Source organism: Crocodylus porosus, unplaced genomic scaffold (assembly GCF_001723895.1).
Source record: "Crocodylus porosus isolate Cpor-Errol unplaced genomic scaffold, CroPor_comp1, whole genome shotgun sequence".
NCBI classification, from domain to species: domain Eukaryota; kingdom Metazoa; phylum Chordata; order Crocodylia; family Crocodylidae; genus Crocodylus; species Crocodylus porosus.
The window spans coordinates 89,165,272-89,179,680 of NW_017728931.1; the positions used below are offsets into that span (position 1 = coordinate 89,165,272).

At 44.1% G+C, this 14,409-nt stretch overlaps 1 protein-coding gene across 3 annotated transcripts in view; it reads right to left on the reverse strand.

Annotated features, from left to right (window-relative positions):
- The window catches only part of ANO6 (anoctamin 6), a 112,461-nt gene extending 100,228 nt beyond the window's left edge, over positions 1-12,233 (reverse strand). For all 3 annotated transcript variants that reach the window (XM_019543342.1, XM_019543345.1, XM_019543341.1), the window contains exon 1: positions 11,978-12,233. In XM_019543342.1, the coding sequence (XP_019398887.1) occupies positions 11,978-12,062 (85 nt within the window). In that variant the 5' untranslated portion in view covers positions 12,063-12,233. The remainder of the gene's footprint in view (positions 1-11,977) is intronic.
- Between the last annotated feature and the right edge of the window lie 2,176 nt (positions 12,234-14,409).

Here is a 14,409-nt window from a genome sequence, read left to right on the forward strand (position 1 = left end):
CATAGAGAGCTACACCCCCGCCCCTTTTGTCAATACGATCCCTCCTGTACAGGGTATAGCCCTCTATCCCCGTGGTCCAGTCATGGGTGGAGTCCCACCAGGTCTCCGTTATCCCAATGACATCATATTTCTTTGCACTGAGCAGGAGGACATGGCCAGGCTTGTTTCATCCCAAGCGGCACACAGCTCCGCCGCCAATTCTGCTGGCTGGTGCAGACCTGGCTGGGCTCCTCCCATCTCCAGCAGCACATGGGAAGCTGACTTCAGCTGCATGCCGCCTTTCCTGGCCAGTGCAGACCTGGCCAAGTCCGTCCCATCTGGAGCAGCATGTGACTGAAGTCAGCTTCCCAGGTGCTGCTGGGGACAGGGCAAGCCCGACTGGGTCAGCACTGGCCAGCAGAAGCAGCGGCAGAGCCTCCTTTTGGTACAGGTAGGGGGAAAGTTCTGGGGGAGCTCTGATGCCCCTGAAATCCCACTGCTGGGGCAGGATGTTAGGGGGGTTACAACCCTTTGCTACCTGTTAAGTTGTGCAAGGGGAGGGACTTCTGATGGCAAAGGTCGGGGGTGGGGCTTCTGGTGGCTAGGGTCAGGGGTCAGGGGGTGGGACATCCAGTCCCAAGATGGCAACCAGGTGGTGGGGCAACTGAAGGGGCAGGGCTACCCATGAGGCCCTCAACAGCTCACCAAAACTCATCAAGCAGCCCTCTGCTTGAAATAATTGCCTGCCCCTGCTTTAGAGGTAGAAGATAGCAGCTAGCCCTGCAGAACTGGGGACTCAGGGGGCTGAACCCAGAACAGGGCTAAAGGGAAGGTCTAGTGGTCCAGCCAGGGTCAGGGACCCTGTGGGCCAGAGCATCAGACCAGAGAGCTTGGTGCATGACAAGACAAGTATTATCTGCATGGCTGTGGCTATGGAGGTAGCTAGAAGCCATGATGATAGCCCTTAAGACAACTGGACCATGGGGCCACAATTAGGGCCTAGTTTCAGAGAGCTGATGTTTGGAGGATTCAGAGCCCCAGAGAGAGGGACTGAGCTTGGAGGGGCTGGAGCCCCAGAGAGAAACGCATAGGTTCCAGAGTCTAAGAGTAGCATCAATAGAATCACTGCAGGGCTTGGAGTAGGGACAACCTCCCAGTGTAAGGTAACATTTAATAGTGAGGCATGGCAGATGACAAACTGAGGAGCTGCAGTAGGGCAGGATTAAGGTGGCCACCAGGGGGCATCAGGGCTGGTCCTGTCACAGTGCCCATTAATCATTTCATTGCTGCACAAAGACTGGCACAGCAAATGGGGCATTTATGTCAATCAGGTGACAGCACTGTAGAGAAAAACCTTTCTCTGAGTCTATCCTGTTAAGTACAGTATTACTGTGGGTAAAAACCAGGGCCCAGTTGTGCCTCCTGATTCATGTGTCATTAGTACTGAGTACCCGCAGAAGAGGGTGCAATGGTGTCCTTCAGTGTTCCCAGTGGAGAAAAGGAGACCTCTTGAGACCTGGGATAAAATCCAGTCTTACTGTTGTGAACAAGAGAGTCTTAACTGACCTTAATAGGACCAAGATTTCATTCTAGAAGTCCATACAGAGATCAGGGGATCTCGTTTCTGCTGCAGAGACTTTGGGACAGAAAACAAACACAGTGGGAAGACTAAATTATATGAGCAAGCTGGTAAGTTTCAGATATTAATATAATTCTCCAGGGAGCGGTCAATATACATATCTTGTAATGAAGCACAATCAGGCAGAAAGGAGGGATTCTTGAGTAAAGCATGTATGGTGAACTAAATGAAAGATTCTACACACAAACAGTTGCTTTACTTAGACAAATTTGTGAGGGGAAAAATCTATGCTTAGTGATAGTTCAGGTTACAGAAGGTCATACCACATTCACAGAATGGCTTGAAAGCACATCATGAAGAAGCTAAAAGGAGAAAACTTTCTTTCTGTTTTCATGCGGCCTCCAATATAGTGATTAATGTGCCACAAAGCACAATTTGGCTTTCATATCAGTCTCCAACAGATACCTAAAAACAAGGTGTACTCTAGCTTCATACTTGTATTCTAATACCAAACCTGAACAGTGACTTCATGTATTTTCATCTTAATTACATCAACAGAGGAGCAGGTTGACCACCACACATTTAATTTATTTGGGAAGCTGTCTTACTTTAATAATGTTAAAAGCTGAATTTGGATAACAAACCTGCAAAAAGCTATGTGATATTATGGGCATCACCATGGGAATTGTTTCTCATTTTTCAGGTATTAAATGCATGGGTTAAGAAACTGTTTAATAATGTATGGATTTCATAGACCAACACTTTTGATGTTACAAAAGTCACAGACATTATGTGTACAGATGCTACTAAAGCAACAAACACTAGAGATAAAGCAAGTTCAGCTTTCTATGTTATACATTACAGAACCTGAGTTGCACCATGCATCCTAATGCCTGCAAGAACAAACAGAAACACACAGACAAACTCCCTTCTGTTTCCTCATTTTGTTCAAATGCTTATCTTGTTAAACTATACACCTGTGGAGAATTTATAGTCTCAAAGTCTTCAGCTGTGTTTTGAAAAATTTACTTGCTTACATCAGGTGCAACAGGCTTAATTTCTTTAGCTTTGCTCCTAATGCTTTCAAAACAGAGAACCCTCTTCCTGACTTTTTCCTGCCAGGCCAGGCTTGTCTAATGTCTTCCCCTCCCCTTCAGTCACACAGAGCAAATCCTCCCAAACTGTGGACTACAAACAATCAAAGAAAAATCCTTTCAATTATATGGGTAGGAGAAAAAGCGGGAAATAATTACAAAGCCAGTTACAGTTGCTGTAACTAAATATTCTTACATATAGCTCAAGTATTAATCCTTGATTTTTTTTTTGGAAGTGTAGCAGTGAAAACCTCAGTTTTGGCATTAGCTATCCTTTCAGGTTTGGCACATCTTCAGGTGCAAACCAGACCTTTGAATCCTCAGCATCCAAGCCATCATTTCCTATGAAATTACAGGGCATGAGTGCCAACCAGCATCAAGATGAAGTGGCTTAAAGGATGCTATAAACTGTATTTGAACAAGGATGATGTTCTTTTCCTGGGGGGAAAAAAATTCTACTTGTCATTACTGATATGGGTGAAGTTTCCATGAGTGTATTAACAAATCTTATTCAGAATCTGTATTTATTCTTTGTAAAAGCTTTGTTTGTTCAACCTCTTAATGCTATTTGTTCAAATTGCAAAATTGTAACTATTCATCATTAAATTAATTTGATCCTAATTAAACACTTTTCATTGAAAGGATTTCCCGTATCTCTCCCAGTTCTACTGACTTTCTGAGACTTGTCTTTTTTCAAAAAATAAACTATCGTATCCATGGCTACTGGTAGCATATTTTATCAAGGGGTTCTTCCTGTAGTAATCAACTTTGGACTGTGACCTAAAGAATCAACATGAGATCTGTGGGTAGCCTAACTTGTACCTCAATCTTGAAAAATTCTACTTGCTGTTTTTGTATCTACAATATTTACAGTGAGGTCTCCATACCCTCTCCAGTACTTGTGGCTCACTTTTTCATATATTTGATGAGGTATTTTGTCATACTTTTCTTTAATGGTTAAACACATTCATGAGGTTTTGGCCTTCCCTTTGATATGTCTGGAGTGTTCTAGAATAGTTTCCTATATTAAATCCTTTCCCATTTTTCTAGAAATATTGGCTTATTTTCCACCCTTTTCATGTTGCTGACCCCTTTATAATTCAAGAATTTTTATGATCACTGCACTTGTCTGGCCTTGTGGAGCCACCCTCTTGCTGCTTTGGAGTGTGCACCCAGTGCCAGCCACAGGGTGTGTTCCAGTGGTCTTGATCTTAGGTCATGTTCACCCTGGAGGAGGCCCCGATACTCGCCTGCCACGACTTGGTGGTTTCCTTCAGTGTTGGGGCTCCTTCTTGTCACTCCTTGCAGACTGGGCGCTGCCCTCAGCAGGCGTTCTTGGGGCTCCCCCTCCCCTACATCCTAGCCATGCACCAAACCTCAGGACAGCCAGATGTCAGATTACTGGCTAGCCCTTCTGATGTCTTCACCTGCCTCCTCTTCTCCCCGCTCATCACCCGGCCTCTTTCTGTGTGAGACAACCACAGGACGTTGGAACATTCCAGCCAAAACACCTGTTCTTCCTTCACTACACTGCTACCTGCTGTGCTGTTCTGGCTCCTCCTGGCCTGTGGAGACTGTCCTTGGCCCCTCTCCCTGCTTTGGGGCCCTGCAAAAACTTGAAATGATTTAAGAAGAAAAAAAAAGGAACAGTTGAGTGGGGTGGGCTGCGGCCCTGTACTCCAAGTCCAGTGTCTGTAGCTCCAACATCCCTCGACACCATTCTCCTTGGCCTGGCTGCCCTGCCAGGCCAGTGTGATGCCTCCTTCAATAAATCCTGGACCCCTCTGTTGGGTTGCTGTCTGTATTGTTCCTAAGCTACCAACACAGCCTGTGTGCAGCCCGGGGAGGTGCCTTGCCTACTGGTCCCAGTGGTGTTGCCCTCCTCTCCACTTCCCCATTGCCGGCTTTTAAATCAGCTGGGCAGCAACTTTTGATGACGTCATTGGCTGGCACCGTTCCTAGCTGGTAGTAAGAGCGGCTGATGAACCGCATGGGCAATTCATCTAATGCAGCTTGTTCGGCTCCATTTTTCATTGTTGGTAAAATTTACAAATGACACAAATGTGTAAGTGAATGTAAAACAAATAGGGAGAGTGAAAAAGTAGGACAGTTGAAGTAATAGGAGAGGAAGAAAGGGTCAGATGTAAAGCCAGATGGTCAGATGTGTATAAGGAGAAGCAAGCAGCGAACACAAAGGCTAAGTACAGACAGTCAAAGAGTCCGTGGCTGAACTGATTCAATCTTCACAAGTTATTTTAAGTTGCATAGATTGAACTGATATGAAAGTAAAAAGACATTCACTTTTTAATTCTGGAAATGTAGCCACATGCCTGCACTGGCCCAGGGCAGTATCCACGGGGGCGCTAGAGCATACCTCCCTGCTCAGCTGGAGCAATAGCTTGGGCCAAGGCTAGCCCACCCAACTTGCAAGGCGGGGATTGTGGGGAGGTGCAAACCATCCTGGGATGCTGGGGTAACTGTGACTTAACTTGGATTTGGTGGGGATCTGGGACGAAAGTTCAGTTAACCTATTTAACCTAAATCAGTTAAGTCTGATACAACCATACAGGTTTATCTTAAATTGATTTTGGTAATTTTGAAAGTACTTTGTGCACCGGACTTCTGTTGTGCTACAGATTTGAACTGGTTTCCAGTCACTTATACCAGTTTATATGTAACTTCTTTCCCTAGCCAAGAGGTAACAAACAATACTTGGTATTACAGGAACCATCTTTTGTTTGTAGCGGCCTAGAAAAATGAGATCTTCATCCAAGATTAAGATTCTGAGTCAGTACAATATTAAAGAATAATAAACAAAAACACATTTCCAAATTTCAGACTTCCTGACATTTTAATATGTTTTTGTACATATGTACATGCATATGTGCTTGAAATTCCAATCTACACTGTGCAAAGAAAGAAATCAAGCTCCTTTATGTATAGTTTTTGACTTTTTTTTAATAAGCTATAGAAGCAGCATGCTGTATAGAAAAGAACAGGAAGGACAATTTCTGAGTTTTAAGCCCACTTCTGCCATTTCTTATAGCATTAGGGATGTACTTCACTGCTCTGCTCCTCAGTTTTTCTGGCTGTAGAACAGAGATAAGGCTCACTCACCTTATATGGAAACTTACATGGAAGCTACTAACATAAAAACTAATATATTAATTTTTCCTGGTGACACATTTCCCCTAACTTTGTGACACAGTTGGCAATAAAACAAGCTAAACAGCAACAAAATCTGTTGTTATAATGCTGAATGATGCCTATATTGTATCAAGAGTCATGTTCTCTCCAATACTGAAAAAAACACTAAAGCTGCAATAAGTTTTATTAAATAAGAAGGCACTTTCTACAGCTGAAGTACAAATGGATTTCCTTTCACTTGTTTTTGGCTGTTGCCATTGCTTTTTCTACCAGCAGGTGACTTCCATCAGTATTCCACAATGAATCTAAGATGGTAAAATACAATGTAGCAGAAGTAGTTGCAATATTAACCCTTAACCCTTCAACCCCGCTCTACATTTGCTCAGCCTGATATGTTTGACTAAACAGGAAACTGAACTGGTCTTTCTCCAATGATTCTGCAACAGACAGAATTGTTCTGCAGTATTTTTCAAGACAAGGGCTGACCAAGATATGGCTTAATTCATTTTTAGTTAAATTATAAAACAGAGAAATAAAATTGAAAGACAACAGGCATGACAGAAGTAGATAGGACATTACATTATATTGTAGATATTCACATCCCTGCATGTATGAAGCACTAAGGAAAACATCTCCCTGTGAAAATGAAATTGATAAGGATGTTTACTTTGTTATGATGGTAAGATTTACTTTTGGCCCCATAGAGCAGAAGAAAAGTCTTCAAAGTTTCCACAATTGTGTCCTTCAATAAACTACAGAAGAAAATCAGTTATATTTTAAGAAATCAGAAGATTTATATTAGTCTCTGCTATTGGAGAGATGTATACACTCATACATATAATTTATTGTTTTATAAAACAGGAGGCAAAGAGGGGAGAATAGAATAAAGAGAAAAATTAATGAGGTGAAGAATAACTATAAGTACTTTTCTTCATTTATATTACTTTATAGTGTAGAGTTATATTATGGTACATAACCGGTACTGCTGGGTGCAGTACCTACACAGGAAGAAATGAGACTGGAGAAGAGTGCACCTCTACAGAGGAACTTGAAGACTAAGAGAAAGATGTGCTGGATTCATAAATGGGCTAGGCAGCTAGTGAAGATCTCTGATCAATTTAAAAAGCACCAATGCTATGAGTATAAAGGCTAGAAGTTTCAGCACAAGACAGGGAGAAATAACTAGAATAATGGAGTAAGAACTAGGAAAAATGTATGCTGGCCAATCAGGCCAACTGTGAATTCATTTTCTAAAAGAAGAAATAGAATTTTTACCAGCAGGCAACTGGCTTGACACGAGGGGAAAAAAGTATGAATTAGTTTATCTTCTTTGTGATTAAACTAGCATCATATCCAAAAGATGTTTTCATGATTATAGCAACACATATACAGGACCAAGAAGACAATAGGGCTCAAGAGTTAAAGTTCAAATAGAACATCTAATTTCTTGAAGAGGGTCCAAAAGTTAGATTGGAGTCACAGGATGGAGCAAAAAAAAAACAAACCAGAACAAAGAGCAAACTATCCCAAGCAAGTGAAAAGGATGCAATGCTGAATGGTTAAGATGACAATCACTTGTACTAAGGCTAAGTACAGTCAGAAAGCTCAGGGTTGAATCAATTCAGTTTTGCAGGTTGTCTAAGCTGTATAGATTGAACCAAAGAGCAAGTGAACACACATTTACTTTTGATTCCAGAAATGCAGCCACCTGCCTGCAGTGGCCTAAGCCAGAACCCAGGGAGTGCTAGAGCACACCTCCCTGCTCAGCTGGAGCAGACAGCTTGGTACAAGGCTAGTTTACCCACCCTACAAGAGAGATTTGTGGGGGAGGTGCAAAGCATCCTGGGATGCTGGGGGACTGTGAGTTAACTTGAATCTGGAGAGGGTCTGAGACAGAAGTTCAATAAACTGATTTAACCTAATCAGTTAAGTCTGATACTACATCTATCCAGGTTTATCTTAAACCAGTTTTGGCCATTTTGAAAGAGGTTTATGTGCACTTAACTTCCATTGTGTTACAGATAAGAACTGGTTTCTGATCACTTATACTGGTTTATGTGTAATTTCTGTCCCTAGATTGTATGTCTATGCAAACTATCTTTAAAGTCACTGGCCCTAAACCATGCTCCCCCTTCCCCACCCCCCCAGAATCCAGTAAAGACACACACAAACACAAACTACTTTAGTATCATATAGTCTGTGGTATGATCCTAATAAACATTTACATTTTCCTGAGCTGTGTCTTAATAAGTCAAGGGCTTCTAGATAACAAATTACTTGTTTTGAGTTTCAGCTTCTCCAGTGATTGACCTTGGTTGTGCCTGCCACTTTAAGGGCCTGGAGCTGGTAGCTGCTAGGTGCCTAATAAGCGCAGCCATTTTAGATTTAGGGCTGCCCATATAAACAAGAAAGTTCTGCTGCTGGGGGGCCAGGCAACAACACAGCCTGGCTGGAGGGCTGCTGATATTATTTGGAGGTAAGGGAGGAGCTGTAGGGGATGGGTAGGAGGCTCCTGGGTATGACCTAAAACTGCACCCTGCCGGGAGTGGGTGGCCTGGTGGGGCTCCCAGTGGCGTAGGAGCCCCTAGGAAATACCAGGCCAGTTACCACCCCAGTGAAAGGTGGGTTGGGGCACCTTAACCCCACAACCAGGTGGGTTACCCCTTGTTTTGGAGGGCCCTGAGAGTGGACCCAGTGAGTGAGAAAAGGGCCATAGACTCAATGCCTGTCTGAATTTCCCCTGTCCATGCTGAGGCCAGGACTGGAAGGGTCAAAGGGCCAGGGGCCCACCTCAAGGGACACCCAAAAGCTAAGGGCCTGGGGTTCCGACTGGCCTGGAGGTGGGCCAGGGCTAGTGAGCCAAAGGTCCCGGTGGGGGGAATCACACCCGAAGGGGTAGCAGCTCAGGGAGGTATGTTGCCCAGTATGATGATGGAAGAGTCTGCCTGAGGGGAGGAATCCAGGTGGTTCAATAGTAGGATTCTGGGGCCCAGTGAGGGGCCAGTGATAGTGGAAACAGTATGATGCCGTCTACAAGGCTTGGGCTGCAGTGTAGGGAAGGAAAGGAGCCACAGATAGCACCCCCTGGCATTGGGGCAGAAAATGGGCAGCCTCCTGCTTATTAACATCTACTAATTAAATATAACAACAAGGTGTGGTAGACAAGGACACGGGCGGTTAGCCCAGGAACCGATGGGCGGGCCACAGTTAGATCGGCCCTGAGCAGGCCCCTGTTACATACGCATTTCACCACTTTTTATCTGGTACTAGAAATTTCAGAAACATAATAATGTTACAAATGTAACTACCATTTTGATAGCAACTTGCCTCTAAATAAAATAGAGATGTCCCTCTAATCAAGCTACAGAAAAAATATTCCTCTAGCTTAGTGAAAACCCAATCTGAATTCCAGACCCTGGATCTCTACTCAAGCAAAACTGCAGCTGAAATGAAGTGAGTACCACCTGATAAATCCCATTTAATTCTAAATCAAGGGATGCTTTTTGTGTGCATATAACAGAAGCACACTTGCACGGTAAAATTAGAAACAATCATGGACTTCTACCCTCTCCCACTAATGCAACTTTCTTGCTGAACTTCCTGTCCACAGTTTGCTTTATAATTTGTGTAGAAAAAAATCAGGTATGTGAGCTGAAATACTTGTGTTAGTAGAAAGTGCAACTTTACAAGGCCGAATAGCAGTTTCAACAAAGCTGCACAGTGAAATTTCTCTGTGTAATAATTTGTGAGATCACCACTGCTCACTTTTTTAAATCAAACTTCCAATATATCATTGATATTCCAAATTCCTGTCTCCTGCAAGCAACTCATGCTTAGTTTGGTTTGGGACCCAAACACAGCTTGATGGAATACTCAGCCCTGAGCAGAAAACAGCTTAGCTGTTCTCTGAGGTAGAAGATGGAAAACCAGAGATGTGTTCATTAACATACTGAAGAGCTGCTCCACCCTCTAATAAGGGGAGTAGTATGAAATGTTGTCCCTCTGGGTCACTCCTAGTAGGAAAAATTATTTTTGTCTTCTTGTCATTTGTGTTAACAAAGAATACTTTACCATGAGTTCATACTTACCGACAGCTACAATTTTTTAAGTATCAAACACTGCTACTGTCTCCACTACTACTGTTTTTCAACTCGAAAATCAATCCCAATGTAATGGAAATGTCAAAATTCTGTAGTTATCCATAAAATTCTTCATTCATTTTTCAGTATTAATGATAAGAATCCTATTTATATGGTAAAGTTTAAAAACAGTGTGAAAAGCTTATCCATTGTCTTTGACTACAGGAACATATCTCATATCTAGTCTTCTCTACTTGAATGTACAACTCACAAAGATAACATCTACACTTTTTGAGTTATTTTATTTCTTACAAAAACTACTGCGAAAATAAAAGGCTTTTGGATGGCAAAACACAGAACCAGATCCAGATCTAAATCTGGTGTAAAGCAGCTTTGAAACAAATGGTGACACATCCATTTGCACCATCTTGAGTATCTGACCCATTGTCTATAAACAAGATTTAGTTCAACAGTAAATACAAAAGTAATTGTTCTGGAGAGTGTCTGTTCGTATATGGCAGGGGCGGGCAATTATTTTGGGTACAGGGCCATTTACTGAGTTTTGGCAAGCCATCAAGGGCCAAATGACAGGCAACCCAGGGCAGATCAATATTAATTTTCTAAATTTTTTAGGGGCCCCGCAGGCCAGATAGAATGGCCTGGTGGGCCGCATCCATCCCCCAGAGCCACATTTTGCCCACCCCTGGTATAGGGGCTAATGTATCATCTGGTTCGACATCCAGCTCTCTGGTTATTTTAGTATCTACCATTCTGGCAGACACAGTTTGCATTTTGAGTGGCAAATCTTTCTACGTTGGGCCAAACTTCTCCCTACTCTGTTTATGCCTTTTCTTTTGATTCTTTTTTCCCCTTCTATCTTGCTTAGCTGTCAAATAAAGGCATATGAAGTCTGGCAAAGAGGAAGCACAAGTTGCTAGCTCTTGAAGCTGATGCCAATTGCACAGTCCAGATCAGCCTCAGGGGATCCTCTCTGTCTGTGTGTTGTGGAAATGCCATTCTTTCCATTTTCCAGAAATACTGAGCCAACTTTATTTCACTTCTCCACCCTTAAAGGCTCCGTACATGTTCTGAGATCCTGGCTACATCACTATGTTCCTCTCTTCATATTTAATGCATTGGTGCTATCAAGGAACCAACTTTCAAGGGAAGTGGTGCTGGCTCCTACCCTGGGGGTCTTTAAGAGGAGGCTTGATGCCTACCTAGCTGGGATCATTTGAGCCCAGTTTTTTTTTCTCCTGCCCTGGCAGGGGGTCGGACTTGAAGATCTATAAGGTCCCTTCCGACCTACTTCTATGATTCTATGAAGGGTTTTCTGTATACTTACACATACCAAAATGCCCTGAATATACGAAAGAATGAAAAGAACCAAATTACTTCCAGGCTACCTGCTGAAAATACACTTCTACATGCATTGCTAGCAAGGACAAATTCATTCCACATTCTTTGTTCCACCTTTGTAATGAAAACTCGGATGCTGTGCTTTAAACTCACAGAACTAGGTTAAATCACACTATGACTGTCTCACTAGCTACTTACCTGTAAACCAGGCATCTTTCTACCCTGGCCTCCCATCCACACACTTCAGGGACACCTTCCTTCATTCATTACATATACAAATATCAAGCCAGCATTTGGGACTTTAAAAGGAATTACATGTTTAAGCACCGCCTTGGCCTCAGTCATATTGCGTGACTAATACTAAAGAAAATGCTGTGTTAGTGGCTGACTTTCAATCTCTAAATAAACTCCAGAAGAAACTTCCCTAGGTCTGCAGTTTAGTCTGACAAGTCATTAAGTGAGGTGTTTTGGGTGTGAGTGTGTGTGTGTGTGGGGCAGGGGGGTGGTGAAGTGAGACTGAAGCACAGAAAGCGGTATCCCTTACCCCTGCTCCTTCCCGAGAAGAGACTTGAAAATCCTGCTACAGACCAAAGGAAGCTTTCACTTTTTTTTTGCGTAGCCTTGTGCGCTCTGCTGCAAAACTCCCCAGCCTGCAAAGCCCTCCGAGAGCCTGCTGTACTGAACTCCCTTGATTTCTGGTGGGGGCTGCCGGCCCCCCTGCTCAGATGTCTTCTACTCACCAACATCCCCATCCTCCTCGTCCTCCTCCTCGTCCTCTTCCTCTTCTTCCACTTCCACCAGCACGTCCTGGTTCAGCGCAGCCATCCTTCCCCACGCTTTGCCCCCAGCCCTCCCCTTCAGGGCCGGAGCAGGCTGGCACACGGTCTGTCCTTGCCCCGGAGCAGGGTCGCCTGAGGGGCGGGCGCGCGATGCGGAGCAGCGGGGAGCCCAGCCGGAGCCGCCCGCTCTCTCCCGCCCAGCCCAGCCCAGCAGCGGGAGCGGGAGCGGAAGGGCGGGGGAGGGAGAGGGGGGAGCGGCTGGAGGCACAAAACGCAGCCACGAGCAAGGGCCTCCACCCTCCCGGCACCCTCCACCGTCCGGGAAGGGTCACTGACAGGCCGCAGGGCGGGGGGGACGAGGGCGAATCCCTGCTCTTGCAGTTGGACGAGGCACGAGCAGGTGAAGTCCAGGCTGGGGACATCGCTCTTGTCTGTGCACAGCAGATTTTTTTTTTTTAATTAATATCTTTCGTGTTCCAGGTCGAATTAGCTAAAGCAGCTCCACATCATATGGCCTGAGTTTCCAGAACTCAGTTGTTCTGAACGCCCTGGGTGGCGCTACAACAGGCAGGCATCCTCCATCCCCCAGGGACTTCAGACCCATACAAACTTTCATTTCTACTCAGGAGGACTTCTGCAATTTTTCTCCTATGCCTGAAGGAGGGTGCTTGTGCCCAAAAGATTTTTTTTATTTTTGTTTTGCAAAAATCTAGTTGGCCTAGTAAAAGATATCACCTCTACTACAAGTCCTGATCCCAAATCCATGGGAGGCATCCTACCTGTGGGCCCAAGCCCAGAGGTCTTGGGGTTTGGATGCCCCCAGATATTACAGACAAACACCCTCCATCCCAGTCTCTTTAGTCTGGCACATCACATACTCCCTATACTCAGTCTTTGAGCAGATAGGGCAGAGGTTGACATCCTCCCCTCCTGCTTTCTACCTCAGGCATAGGCACCCTCGAGCTGCTGGGCCCTGTTGCACTCAGACCAGCCAGATTATCCAACTGGAGCTGAGGGAAAAAGCGAAGTTCTCCCTATGAAGTGTCCCTGGGCTTTTCTGGTCTGTACCCAGGGGCAGAAGCCAAGTTAGCAAAACAGACCTTCCTCCTACCTACACCTATTTTCAAAGCGGTCAGGAGGCTGAGAGGGAAAATGGGGATTGAAATTAAAATTTGGGCCTAGGGTGGGCATCAGAGAGGACAGTCCGGTTTTCTGCTACTCTGTCCTCTATTGATATGAAACCCAGCACCTTTATGTCTTCTATTTTTCTCTTCAAGATTTTTCAAGAGAAAAATAGAGGGCATAAAGGCATTGGGTTTCATATCAGTAGAGGACAGAGGACAACTTGACTGTCCTGTATGATGGCACCCTAGCCACCTTTATGACGGCCACCCCATTATCTCTGTATGTAAATCCATGTCCCTGTATGTGTGAAATGAAAAGCATGTGTGTAACAAACAGCTGGACTGATTTACATGTGCAACAAAGACTGGATTTCCTAGAGACTTTTGGAACTGGTCATAATCCAGGGAATAATTCTGCTTTATTTTTCTTGAGGTAGAATAGGTCCCATTCTGCTTGGCCAGTGACTCTCAACTAAGCAGATAAGTGCAGGCTCAGGCTTGTCCTTCATTACCCAGCTCCTTTACAAAGGGGTAAGCACTGTAATATATTGTTTTGAAATTGGGCACCACCAATTCACCAAAGTTAATGGAGAGGTGCCTCGAGTCCATTGATGGGTGCCTTGAGTCCAAAAAATGCTGAGAACCACGGTGGTAGGCACTGTATAACTGAAGATAAGGTATTGCCCAAATGTGTCTTAAGTTCAAAGCGTAAGAAAAGGCTTGTGAGAGAAATTTGGGGGCTCAGTCCTAGTAGGGCCCCCCTAAACTGTGTGGTGTTCTCAGGCCTGGGGAGATACTTTCTTGTTTTGAACTGGTTTGGAGGAAGTTGAAAGTAGAGAGGCCACCCATTTTGAAATCATATATTGTAAATAACTTCCTAGGTTGTTAAAAGGGAAAGTATAAAACATTCAATTTATGCACTGTCTGTTCACTCTCAGCAGACAACAGCATGGTACAATCTCTTTCATAAACTAACAAGTTCTGTTTTAAAGTTATTTAGGGAAATAACAGGTTCCTTAGCAGAAACAACAGCAAAGATTTAAAATAGTGACTGGTGCTGTTAGGTGCTTCCATTTGTTTTGAGAATCCACCCTCTGAAAATCAAATCAGGTAACATTTAAGGTGCCTCAAATTGGACATCCAAAAACCAAGGTACTCCAAATACTCAACACTTTGGAAAATCTTGAACCTACATGCGTAACAAGGATAATACAGATGTGAAAAGGGAATCTATTTGTGCGGAAAGGCAGAATTGTCACAATGTTCTCC